General features: G+C 36.5%; 1 protein-coding gene across 3 annotated transcripts; it reads right to left on the reverse strand.

Moving 5' to 3' along the window:
* Nucleotides 1-4,055: 4,055 nt before the first annotated feature.
* LOC103433765 (phospholipid-transporting ATPase 1-like) lies at nt 4,056-11,654 on the reverse strand. 3 transcript variants are annotated; one of them, XM_029101336.2, is made up of 11 exons: nt 11,132-11,654; nt 10,996-11,048; nt 10,791-10,893; nt 8,656-10,626; nt 7,998-8,337; nt 6,837-7,629; nt 6,537-6,660; nt 6,086-6,305; nt 5,270-5,728; nt 4,866-5,170; nt 4,056-4,572 (listed from the first exon to the last, which is right to left on the reverse strand). In XM_029101336.2, exons 4-10 carry the CDS (start codon nt 10,376-10,378, stop codon nt 4,969-4,971), a joined length of 3,861 nt encoding a protein of 1,286 aa, XP_028957169.2. In that variant the 5' UTR covers nt 10,379-10,626; nt 10,791-10,893; nt 10,996-11,048; nt 11,132-11,654; the 3' UTR covers nt 4,056-4,572; nt 4,866-4,968. The 3 variants fall into 3 exon arrangements, with proteins under 3 accessions (XP_028957169.2, XP_028957170.2, XP_017187165.3); XM_029101337.2 differs by lacking the exon at nt 10,996-11,048 and having other exon boundaries at nt 11,132-11,613; XM_017331676.3 differs by lacking the exons at nt 10,791-10,893; nt 10,996-11,048 and having other exon boundaries at nt 11,132-11,613.
* Between the last annotated feature and the right edge of the window lie 1,903 nt (nt 11,655-13,557).

Genomic DNA, 13,557 nt, shown 5'->3' on the forward strand with positions numbered 1-13,557 from the left:
TATCTTATTTCCCATCACTTTTTTTCTGCTCCTCCTTCATATATACTGTTGAGAATAAATCACACAATAATGGAAGAAGAGACCTTAGATGAGCTTATTAAGTTACTTCTCATGTTGTCAATTAGTTTTATACTGGAGCCTTAACTTTCTTCATAATATTAGAATAGGTTATCCCATGTGTGATGCTCAAAGCCACACGCGCTCTATGTCACCACATTTGTGTTGTTTAGGTGTATATGTCATCAATGAATGGATTTATCCAACTGAATGTCGATTGTACATATCACTTATCACATGAAATAGAACAAGAATGTAACAAAAAAAAATATGATCTCCATAGCATTAATATTAATATGATTGGATCTCACATCCACCATAAAGAGGGTGCCGAGGGCACATTAATTGTATCCATCTAACATGAAAAAGTATCTTCTTCATTTAAAGAATTTAGACAAAATTATGGCAATGCTGCACTAAGCAATCAATATATTAACAAAGATAAAAACATGTGTTCAGCATCGAGACGTAACTTGAAATAGGTTTCAGAGTCAGTGACTGAGCAGTTAACAACATATTAAAGAGTCAAAAGATCGTTCACACTATTCGTTGCCACTTAACCCTAAAGGAGTCAACACAAGTGTTAGTTAGATGATTTATTCATCAATTATAACATTACACTGTAAAGAAAAACAATATAAATTCAATGATTAAGAAGAAGGAACAACCAACTTGATAATCGAGAAAAGAATTCACAACCAAGAATCAATTGTAGTATGACAAGTAAATAAAACTTGTAGTTGTCAGACCAACCATGTTTTCGTATAAAAATTGTAATTGTCGAGATATATTTTTAAATTTACTATATTATTATTCAAAGACTAATCCTAAAAGAACTGTAGAGCTACATAGAGCACACTACTGAAAGATTGTACAATTATTTGTCAATAGACAGCTAACATGGTTGATCCATAAAATGGGTTAGTTTTCTTTATTACACACCTTAATTGTCAAAAGGAAGTAGTTTTCTTGCTTACACACCTTTGCAATGTATTCTGCTCTTGAATGAAGTGGACCTCATCACAGTGTAGGGACTCGTTGTCCTTGTCAAATGATATAAGAGTTTGTTTGGAAATGCTTTTAAAATAACTTCGTTTTTGGTAAAAATTTAAATGAATCCTAAAAAAAAATACTTTAAGTGCTTCTTGCAAGAAGTCTTCCAAAATCAATTTCATTAAAACACTTTCAGTCATTTTAAAAGTATTTCTAAACGAGCCCATATATACTTAACTCTTGTATAAAGAGTTATGTGAACTTTTAATTTTTGCGTTTTTAATAAGTTATGACATAAAACCAAACGCAATAACGTTTTATGATTCATATAGCCAACCCCACTTAGTAAAATAAGACTTTGTTGTTGCTGTTTTTAATAAGTTATATCTGTTTTATTGACCAAAAAAATTTATCTCTATTTAGAGTGGAATTTTGAAAATAAGTAGAAATGGTTCATTATTTTATATTATTGAATATACTTTTCGATTGTGTCAAAAGTGCGATTCGAAGACCTATTAATTCTAATCAAAAGACATTTTTTGAATTATGGCGTGCTATGCGTGACTACACATTTTTTTAATCACATTATTGCTATCTCATTATGAGGTTAAGCCAACCATCTCCCCCTTAGTATAGATAATATTGTTTCTTAAAAAAAAATCATTTGACAATTAATTGAATCACATTATTATGCGTGTGAAAAAGACATTTTTTATAACCGGCACTACGCCTCTTAAGATGTTTTGAACGTGTTTAAATATAAAGAAAATAATATTTAATAAACAACTGATTGAATCACTTTATTGCTAGCCTATTGTGAGATACTAATTATAAAAGTAAAATAAAATAAACCGCACAAAAAATTAATTATAAAAAACATTGTTTATATGACAAAAATACCCTGCATTATTTTGGGCTGCTTTTAAACTTTTTTATTTGAGGGGCATTTTTGTCCCATTATTTTTTGTGAAGCCCATGACCCCAAATAGGCAGCTGGCTTTATATGGTAGTATAGATGAAAAAGATAAATGATCGAAAATTACCTTTCCTTGGTGAAGAAATAGAAAGAAAAGCCTCCAAAATTCAATTTCAAGTAACTCTAACAAGCGATCTCAAGTTAACAAGACTCCCTACTTTGTCAGAGTCGCGGAGGAAACGTTTATCGTGCACAGCCTTACCCTTACTTTGTAAAAAGACTATTTTTACGGCTCGAACCCGTGATCTTTTGATTAAAAAAAAAAATTAACATTTCCATTGTATCAAGCCTCGCCTCTCAGGCAACTCCAACAAGCCTTTTACAAATTATAATGAATGATGGTGGTTGCATTTGGATGCTGACTGTAGAATGTGACATTAACAAAGCTTCATGGTCATTGAATCTGAAACCGAAAACAGCTAGCTGTGATGTTGTCCTGTACGGAATAGAAAATTGGACCAGTTGCCCATATGGCAATGTGAGCACATTTGTTGCAGAAAATTCCAGTCACCCCAGAACACGTTCACACTGGTTTATATTTTTGTTTTTGTGGAATCAAGTTATAGTAATTTAATCATGTCAACGAGAAGGATCGAGCGGTTGTATGCCACTTGATTTTTTAAGTATTTGGAAGATATGGTTTGTGATATGATGCCAAAAATTGGTCAATACAAGAAATCGTTTTTATACCGTGTCGGCTAATTTGATTAGAAATTTTGAGCAAACTCACCTTTAGGCTTTAGTTGTTATCTAGGTCCATAGGAACTGGGGTAGATTTTCTTTCCAGGAAACACCGTCAACAAATTTCAAAATAAAACCCGTTTAGAAATGCTTTTGTGGAAAGTACTTCTACTTTTAGTGCTTTTGTCAGAGGGTGAGTTTAATAAGTGCGGTACTTATTTTATAGAAATCAAAAGCATGGCATTGATGTATTACACTCAATAATTGGACTTATTCTAAGGAAAACTAATGAAAAGGGCTTGAAAACTTTGAGTTTTAATGATAAGGACAAAATAAAGAGTAAAGTGAATAGTACCAGGATTGACTTTTTAGTGTAAAAATGTGGTTTTTCGTTAAAGTGAACAGTACCGGGTGCTTTTCGTTAAAGTTCCCATTATTCTATTGAATTGAAATTTTCTGATTCACGCTAAGAAAATCTCTATTGAATAAAGTGACAGAGCGATTTCTTTGTTCTTTTTTTTCGTGAAATTACAAAACTAGGTCATGTGTTATGATGATAACTTACTTGACACTAATTCCACATGGTGTTATATGCCAATAAAATATAAGACATGTGGAGACAAGTTTCACATGTCTTTATTCATTGGCACAAAACGTCACCGTGACGGTGTATCGTGCCACACAAGATTTAAAACTCATATTTGGTTTCAAGGCAAAATGAGACCCAAATTTGAGTTTCAATATAAGATTTGAGCCCAAGATGAAGCCTATGCCAACTAGAAAAAATGTTCTTCATTTAATAAAAAATGAGATTTGAATTTTGAATTCAATCATCTCCAATGCATAAAACCCAAATTATTAAAACTCAAATATGAGTTTTGAGTCCAATAATTGAGTCTTTGCATTGGAGAAGAACCAAAATACATAAATCTACCACCTCGGACCCAACTATAAAAATATTGGTCTAAAATTTGAGTCTTTACATTGAAGAAGCTCTTGAAATTAAACTCAAAATTTCCTACCCGTTCTTCCTTTGGGACCGGCTAGTGAAAACAGTCCACCCTTCCTAGTACCAAGAAAACTCACAGAAACATTTCAACCTCCCTTTAAACCACTATCTCGTGATTCACCAGCACCAAGAATCTAACCCAAGACGTGTCGTGTAAAATATGAGTTTGAAATTCGTCCCCAATTACTGGACCGCTCCGCGATGGTTCTACCCATTCTCAAGTAGGCGCCTACCATACGGCAAAAGTACTTTTATAGACATCCACTAGTATTTTTAAGTTTTTCTTTTAACATTATAGTAAACCTTTGTTATCTAAAAGCCTAATTAGACCGCAAAGGATGATTTAAGGCATCTCTCCACTAACATGTGAGAAAGATTAGAACTAGCAAATCATCAAAACAATTGAGAGAAATGACATGTCTTTCCTTTTTTCATTTTATATGTTAAGCTGTAAAAAGCAAAAAAGGCAGATCTGATCTCTACACACACCTATTATATACTCTGGTTTTTCTTTCTTTTTCCCTTTCCTCCCTCTCTTCCCCTCTCTATGCACTGCATCATGATAATGCTATCACACAACCATCTTAGTTTTTCGCTATTGTCAGTGCCTGACGACATCAAAAAGTATTCGACAAGTTGCTTGAGGTTCCTCAACTCGGGTTTCTTTCTTCTTTCTCTTCCACCTGATTTCCCTTCCCCGGCTAGAGTTGGCCAAACGAGTTTTCTGTACACGCCAAGCACACTCCTTCGGCCTAGACCATCCACCTTCCGGTCTTCTTATCCTCTGACGGGATACCCCACTCTGTTGTCAAATACTTACGATTTATTTTGCATGTAGTCAGCTAATGCAACTCATCTGCAGAACGAGAGGAAAGAAACATCAGTAGGGTCCAGTAGAATCTCACAACTTTGGAGACAGCTGCATCTAATTAAACCCAATGCGAAGTTATGATTTGGATTTTACATGTATGATAACAAATTATAGAACAAAACGTTCAGTCGTGGTTTGGACATAAAGACAGCAACTCATTGCTAACAGATAGGCTTGGCTAATAGTAATTGCTTAAACTCAAATTCCTCCCAGAAGGCAAATAATAGAATAAAGATTGCTGTCCAATTATTTTGTATCTATAAAAAAAAAATGCTCACCTTTGATATTTTATAACCGCATGCCGTTGGAAAGATGTATGATGGACACACAAAAGGGAAGCCATCTCAGAATGAAAATTTGCCTCGAAGCCAGTAATACATGTCAACTTGAACTGTCATCTTGCTTTGAGCTCAAATGTTTACGTTGCCTATTTAAAACCTCGGCTTCCCTAGCTATCTGGATATCCGAAGGCCAAAAGATATGATTTACAACTTTGAACACAAAGCGAGGGAGCAACGCGACAACAGTTATAAGCAAAATGGCGATCCAATATGTGGGAGACTTTGCCAAATGGTATATAGTCCTGCACCCAAAAGAAAATGAGGGGGAAAATCAGATCAACATTATAAAACAATATATGTTTAAAATCAGAAAAAGAAGAGCAGAAGTCAACGAATCTAACCAGTAATTAGGAAAGACAGGTATAGAATCCAATACCACCATACAGGCATATGTGATCATTATTGAACCCCATACTGCGATTTGAGTGATGAATACCCAACGATGAACGTCCATTGCCAAATGTACATTGACTAGGACAACAACTGCAATTGTCCATAAACTGCCCATGCTCCATATGTCTATTGAGCTATCCTTATAGGTGAAGAGGGGTACATAGAAGAGAACAAGACTCTGCCATACGGTGTCAAGCATTGTGATCCAGAAGAGATGTAAATTGTATGCCTCGTGTCTATGGCCAGCACCATAGAGTTTTGGATATTGTAACAGTGTCCTGTGGCTCAAGTCTTTGTCCAGTATACCAACAACAATTGTGGGGAGTGAAGTATAAATGACAGAATAGAAAACACTACTCCAATCTGTTAAAGCGGAAGTTGTTGAAAAAGCAGTGGATAATATAAACCTGCAGATAAACAGATAAGCATAAAACAATCAGCATCGCTAAATGTTGCAACATGTTAACTCGGATAAAAAAATGATTCTTTGGCTCAATACAGCTTTTGGTGTCCTACACATAATGTATCAATGCTTTGAATGCACAATGAAAGATCTATCTTAGATTTTATTGTGACAACTTATAATAGATTTCGATCTTGAAAGAGTGTTTTGCTATGTAACTGAACTTAAGAAGATATCGTTACACAAATGTTCAACTTCATGTTCATACATCACATTTGGATTTAAAAAAAAAAAAAAAAAAAAAAACGATGATGCACGTGCAGAAACCTTCCATGAAAATAAACCAAAGAACAAGGCATACCAAAATAGCATCAGTACAAAAACTGCATTGCGGTAGAAGTTGTACAGAATCATATAGCCAACACGCTGATAATTCCAGTGCCCATGCACCAAAAGTAATGTTTTCAAAAACCGAAACTGTCCCATAGCAAAGTCTGAAGCCATCACAGCTTGACGTCCTTCCTGACCACAAATTCCAACTCCAACATCCGCCATTTGGATCATTGAAACATCATTTGCCCCTAAAGACATGTCAGTGATCAGAGGAGGAAAAGAAGTAGAGAACTTAAACAAAAGTAAAGCATAGTTTAGGACCACAGTTTGCACATAAATAAGAAACAGTAAACTCAGAATATGACTTGGTTTTGCATCCACTGTCATGCAAGATTGCATAAGAAAACAACAAAGCCAATATGGACTCCACCCCCTCCCAATCAGGCAAATCATAGCAGAACTATCAATGGATAACTTACCATCACCTATAGCCAATGTCATGTCATCAGTACGAGTCTTAATCAGATCAACAATTCCAGCTTTCTGCAGAGGTGCAACACGACAGCATAACACAACACTACAGGATGTGGCAAGGTCGAATAGCTGTGGAAATAAAAGAAATTACCAAGTTAATCTTCACCATAAAGTGAATCCAATTCAACAGTATTATGTGTACAGCTAGAAAACTGTTTAAAACGAAAGCAAGCAATCAGCCACTTATAAACAAACAGCATAACACACTGCAAGCTAATTGTTCAATAGATGGAAAGCGGACTTGCCTCTAACTCCAGATCTTTCTCCAGAATGTATACCAAGCTGTTCCCATCTATTATGAGTGCTAATGGTGCGTTCATTTTTCCTTCTTCCTTCCTTCCATTCCATTCAGGCACACTGGATGTCTTTGCATTGCCAGGTATCTCAAGGTAGCCATTTTCAGCATTTTTTTTCAGTTTGAAACTTGGGTCTCTTTTATTGGACGATTTTACACCATATTTTGCCATAGAATCAGCCAAAAGATTTCGGCATTCATCCTCAGAAGTTCCATTTATAATAATTTGTTGCATATCTGCTGTCAAGAGTTTGCATGATAGACCAATCGAAATAGCTGTCTCTTGCTTATCTCCAGTAAGAACCCAAACCTTGATCCCTGCTTGCCGGAGAGACTCAATAGCTTCCGGCACACCATCTTGTAACTTATCTTCAATCGCAGTCGCCCCAAGAAGGTTTAAGTTGCATTCAATGAGAGCTGCTGTTTGACGTAATTTCAAGGACCGATCAGTCAACGAGGTACTTGCATCTTCATACATGCTTTGCCACTGCTCAAGTTGTTCATCTGTAAGATCCCTGGCAGCAACTACAAGAGTACGTAAACCTTCTGAGGAATATTCACTCAGATGGCTTTGAGTTGAACGAGTCAGATGATCATCCCTTTCAGAGTCATTTGCTAAAGTGCCGAACATAGTAGCGTCAGCACCTTTCACCAAAACCTTTACAGTATTGTTTGGAAATCTGATAACAACGGACATCCTTTTTCGCATGCTATCAAACTCATGCAGACCCAATACATCCAACCTAGAACCACATACAAATAAATTCAAAATAAATAAATAATAAATATCAATAAGAGAAAAAAGAAAAACTAACGAAAAGTCCGAAAAAACTCTTTTAACGAAAGGTATAGTGAATAGTGCCAGTTAAAGGTAAAAATGTGGTTTTTCATTAAAAGTGAACAGTACCGGGAGTGTTTTGTTAAAACTCCCTAAGAAAAAATCATGGAAGGATGTTAAAGTACTGCTACTATAGCACACTCAAATACAACATAAGTCATCATTAACATGATTACATACAATCCTTTTATATTTTAATGATGTAGAATGGATAGCTATTGAACGAAGAAAGGTGCAAAAAGAAAATAGGAGCTGAAGTGAACGACTTCCTACCTTAGTTTCTCACCATTGACATCCATAACAATGTGCCCAGATGTGCGCTCAAAAAGCGTATATCCATATGCAGAGGCTGCAGAAACTAATGCTTGCTCATCAGGAGATTCCCCCTGATAGTCAATAGCTTCTACATCATCTAATTCACTTTTTCCGCAACTGGAAGATGTACTGTTATTGACAATAGGAACCACAGTATTGCAAGCAGCCAATGTAAGAAAAAACTCATGCGCAGCAATCCTGTCATTTTCACTTAAGTCTTTGTGCAAAAATTCCACAAGCTCATTATCTACAGAAATTTCGCTTTTGAGCTTCCATCTCTTTCTACCTAATCCTATTCCTGTCAATGATCACATACAATGAGGGCTTGTACAAAAAGGAAATCTGGATATGATTTATGAAATGAAAGTATCGTCTAGATTCAGAAAGCAGACAATTCAAAGCAATTTGAAACAGGTTTCCCTCTGAATAGCAATTTTAAAGAGGAAAATAGTATTGCAAACACTAGCATAAACTAAGAGTACATTAGTAATGTTTTTGCTGTATGTTTTCTGCTTTTCATAACTACACAGAAAGGAGGAGGGCCACTTATGATTTCTTGCAAATAAAAACTGTTTTCAGTAATTAAAAGGAAAAAGGAAGGCGTGACATGTTATACCTGCAACATTTGCTTCCTGCAAAGAGGTCCCAAAACTCCTCCCAAATATGCTTGCTCTTCGGAATTCCATTTTGTTCTCAGTAAGTGTCCCTGTTTTGTCTGAAAAAATATATCGTATTTGACCCAAATCCTCGTTGATATTCAACGATCTGCACTGGAACCTTGAGCCAGAGCTGCTGTCAAACATATGCCTGTCTTCGATCATGAAATATGACTGGCCCAATCGAACCAACTCCATTGTAATATAAAGAGAGATTGGTATCATTATCTGGAAAACTATGATAGAACTCAAAAAGGAGAAAAAGATCTCCATAGGTATCCCATAAAACCTATAGGTTTTTCCATTCTCTTTCCCATCAGAGTAGTATCTTTTCCGGTAATAAGCCAAGGTATCAATCTGACCTTTATGGTGCATGAGCCACAGGCCCATGCCAGTGGCCACAACTGCACACATAACAAAAAGGAAAACCGACAGCCAGAGAGTTTCCCTATTCATGTAGCTTTCCAGTTTACTTCTCTTGGAAGGAGAAGCTGCACTATTCAACATTGCCTTGGTTTCCTGTCCAGCATATACCACGACACCAATTGCCCAGGCTGTGTTCTTCAGCTGGCAACCACGCAAAACTATATTTGATTGACTCAGGGGAAATTTATGCCCATTAAACTCCATGTTGGCAGTGAACTCATAGATATTCCTATTAGGTTGTTCACATCTGATGAGCCCTAAAAATGTACACCCTTCACATATTGCTGAAGTTGTTTCCTGCCGGGCATACCTTGTTTTCAAGTTCGACTCACCATCCAAATTCATTGTTTGAATGTAGGCAATTCCACTAGGGTCGCTTGTCCCTAACAAGACCACATCACAAGGAATTGTGTCATCGGCACAAATCTTTAGAACCTCGCCCACTTGAATATGTTTCCATTTCTTCAGTTGAAATTGGCCAGATTGAAACACCAAAGCCTCCCGGTTATTCTCATTCCTGTCTGATCTATGTCTCCGCCAATCTTCATAGCCATCTTTGATAGCTGTGACACAGAGCACAAACAGAAGGGGGAAAAGAGACACTGTTCTTCCAAAGACTGCAAGAGGTGGAAGCTGGTTGAGGGCAGCAATAGCTAGAAAATACAAATAAGCAACCCGATGAAACTGAATGAAAAGATTCTTGGGCAAGAAGGTAATGATGGTGTACTTGCTAGTTCGAATCTCATTCCCAGTGAACTCATATTTGTCATTTGTCCTCTTTGGATCGTTAATATAGATCAACCTTGGATTGTCATCATGCAGCAAGTTATCATCGAACTGCACACTTTTGTGACGGATCCTCTGAGACAACTTTTCCTGAACCCTAGATGAACCCTGGGAGATTTCAAGAGTTCCTGAATTTCTATTTTCATTATGCAGTTCCATGGCACCCCACGACACCAGGCGTCTTCTATCCCGCGTGGGGTTTTCGAACGGAAACTGCGGCAATAACCAAGAACCGAATGGACCTGCAAGAGTAGTGGAATTTTCTAAGGGTTTCTCAGAGCAACCAGAAACAGCAACGTCGTCCTTCACCTCAAGTAAATCACTTTGAGCATCATCATTGTTGTCAAGACTGGAAGAAGAAAATGAAGCATTGGAGGAGATACGGGCAAGGTTCTTAGTAAGAGAAGAGGATGGAACCAGTGGCGCTGATGGAGAATCAGACGAAGACAGCAACGGGTGCCCAGAAGTCATAAATAATTCTCCAATGAGGTCATTGGAGAATTACATATACACTTCACCCCACTTCTAACCACCATGAACAAACACAGCCAATCAATCCAGAAATCCCATTTCCCAAATCCAGCTTCAGGCAAACACCGATTAAACCCAAAGAAATCAAGCACTACTTGCTTAAAAACCCAGTATCCAAAATCCCTCTAATCCCAAAATTAATGATGGGTTTGCAATTTTTTCAAATTCACGATGTGAGATTCAAGCTCCTGCAAACCGAAAAAACAGACAATGTAGCTCAGTAATACCACCCAGAACACATATTAAAAGTACACTTAGAGCATGCATTACAGATACGCTTCAGAATTTCAGAAATGCAGAGATGTAACAAAAAACAAAAAGAAGAAAAATTGCATTCAGATCAGATACAGACCACCCTTTGATCGAAGGGAGGGAGAATCAAGAGGCCCACAGAAAGCCCCAATTGCTCAAATAACAACAAAGTTCCGCAGATCCCCAAGTAAGCAATGCCAAACCTAAAAACAAAGATAGACAAGAAAACACGGCCAATGAGCAATCTGAATCACTGCCCCCACAACCCTAAATCCCAGAAATCAAAACCCAAATCAGAGAAATACCCAAAATTCCCAATCGACTCGGAACCACATACACCAAAATGCACCAAGAAATTCTGCAATATTCTCATACCAAAAAATAGAATAAATGAAAACCCAAAAAAAATAAAATAAAAAAAACCCAGAAAAAGCAACGTACCTCCGAATCCGAATACAGACAAAAGACGGGAGCTTTATCGTCTCGGAATTGGCGAAACGAGAAGACTGAACGAAAGAGCAGGTACCAAATGCCCTCCAAGGAACTGAATACGAAATGTCACAACGTAAACACGAAAAGGGGAAATTGGCAGGTGAGAAAAAAGATCAGGAGCAATGATCTCACCCTCAGTTTTTTCTTTTGTTTCTCCAGTTTTTTTTTTTACAAGAAATTCTCAGGGAACGGATCGAGCAAAAGAAAAAACTTGGGTTCGATGAGAAAACCAGATTTAGGGGAGCGATTCAGTTTTGTTTGGGGGAAATTGGGGGGAGGAGGAAGGAGGAGTTGGTGGGTGGGCGGCACGAAAAGTGCGAGAAAATCGCAGGCGGTGGAGAGAGAGAGATGAGCGGCAGAGCGCGAATCTTGGGGCGTTGCCCGGTCACTACTGACGGACTCTTCCTTTCTCGGTTTGTCAATCTGTACCTGAGCTTTTTGCCAGCCAACCTTTTCTTTAACTGGGCTCGCTTTTTTTTATTTTCTTTATTATTATTTTTATATTATATCGTAATTACTTGGGGGTATTATTGTCAAATTGTTGTTCATTTCATTTTATCTACAATCCCCTCTAAATTATACACATCAAAATGGGTTTTCGTCGTAGTAATTTTCACGATTTCGTTTACTTTTTCGCAAGGGAAAATCTCTAATGTATGGGTAAATATTAATTATCGTACTTATTTACGTATTATAATTTGAGTGAATCTATAGTTAAATATGTAGACGTATTGAACACGTATTTTGGTCCTTAAATCTAGTAAATTTGTAATTACCTAACTTTTTAAAAAATATTTCTTAAAAAAGTTTATGCCAGCGGGAGACTCGTTTGTCCAAGGACTGATTCTATTTCCTTATATAATGCGTGTGTCTTTTCATGGGAGATTTGTTTCTCCTTCCATTTAATTTTTATGGTTCAAATCTAATAATCAGAATCATTTTCTTTATCATTATCTAGAGATTATAGATGTAAAATATTATTTAATTTGGAGATCTTTTAACTCTTTATATGCATAAATCAAAAAGACGGTTTATCATAAGAATACTACTTGTTACCAAAATCGTTAATTAATTTAACACGTATGAATAACTAAATTATCTCCAAATTAAATAATTTTTTGTACGATTGACACGTGGGAGTACACATGTGCTGTACAAATTATTTTACCATACTCTATGCTTTTTCTTTTGCCAAATGCATTGTAGCCTTTTCGTCATGCATATATCAATTCCAAGAGTTTAAGACATCTGACGTAGCTTCGACTGTGGTACGTATGGACTGCTGCATTTGCTTCCAGATTTATCCCAACCCCTTAAACTTTGGATTGCACGAGGAAGGGAGATTTATTAGTGCGCCAGAAATACGGACATATATGTCGTACCATATGTTTTATATAAGTTGAGATAATTTTTATTTTGGAAATTGTTATTAGTACTTTAAAATTTTCATTCTACATTTCTCACAAGTGTATTTTTCTTTCTAATTATAGAAAGTTTGGAGTGCTAATAATAATTCTCTTTATTTTTGTTATGTGTTATGTTACTTGTATAATGGCATATGATGTATTGTTTCGTATTCCGTGCACACTGAGAAATCCCTCTAGAAGGACTAATCAAGTTAACTCGAACCAGTTTGTCTCTTTCACAGTACAGTTTGGATTTCTGTTCCAAGTATACCCCTAACCCGTTGGACATAGTGACGTGTAAAGCCCTGTGTAGATTTTCAGCCGTTGATGGGTGATCCTCTGTTCAATGAGTTAAATCGTGCGGGTGAGATTGTCTACGGGATAATTATTTGTGTGGGAGTCCGTCTTGTATTCAGTGGGATTCCCACTTGTGTAAGGCACCGACATATATGTGTAGTGGTTTTGAGGACGAGGTTACCTCGAGCAATGTTTGCTGCTTTTGCTCTTGTCGTTTTGGAGAAGAAGATATTGCGGTTCCCATAATACCCTTGTCAATTTGTGTCATAAAATTATCAATAACGCAAGAAGAATCAAGTGTTTATAAATAATTAAGTTACTTTTTCGTATTGTTAAATGGTTTTAAGTGGACTTGTAATTTTTTTTCATGGTATCAGAGTAAGTTGTTTCATATGTAAAGTTCAACGGTTACACATGTTTCACACCACTTGATTTGTGTTAACTACGAGCTAGGCTTAAAAATTGACCACACTAGAGGGTGTGTTAACAATATGGTATAAAAAATGAGAGACATTGCATATGCTTATAAGAAATTGTGCTACTCCTCGTATTGTCAATTGATTTTATGATGTAGTCCAATTACTTTTAAGCACATGCAAGGCCATAAATTATGAGTAGTTAAACGTGGTTCGGTTTGATTTGATTTGACACTAAAAATATAACCGCATCCCC

This window comes from Malus domestica, chromosome 04, assembly GCF_042453785.1.
Source record: "Malus domestica chromosome 04, GDT2T_hap1".
Lineage (NCBI taxonomy): Eukaryota > Viridiplantae > Streptophyta > Magnoliopsida > Rosales > Rosaceae > Malus > Malus domestica.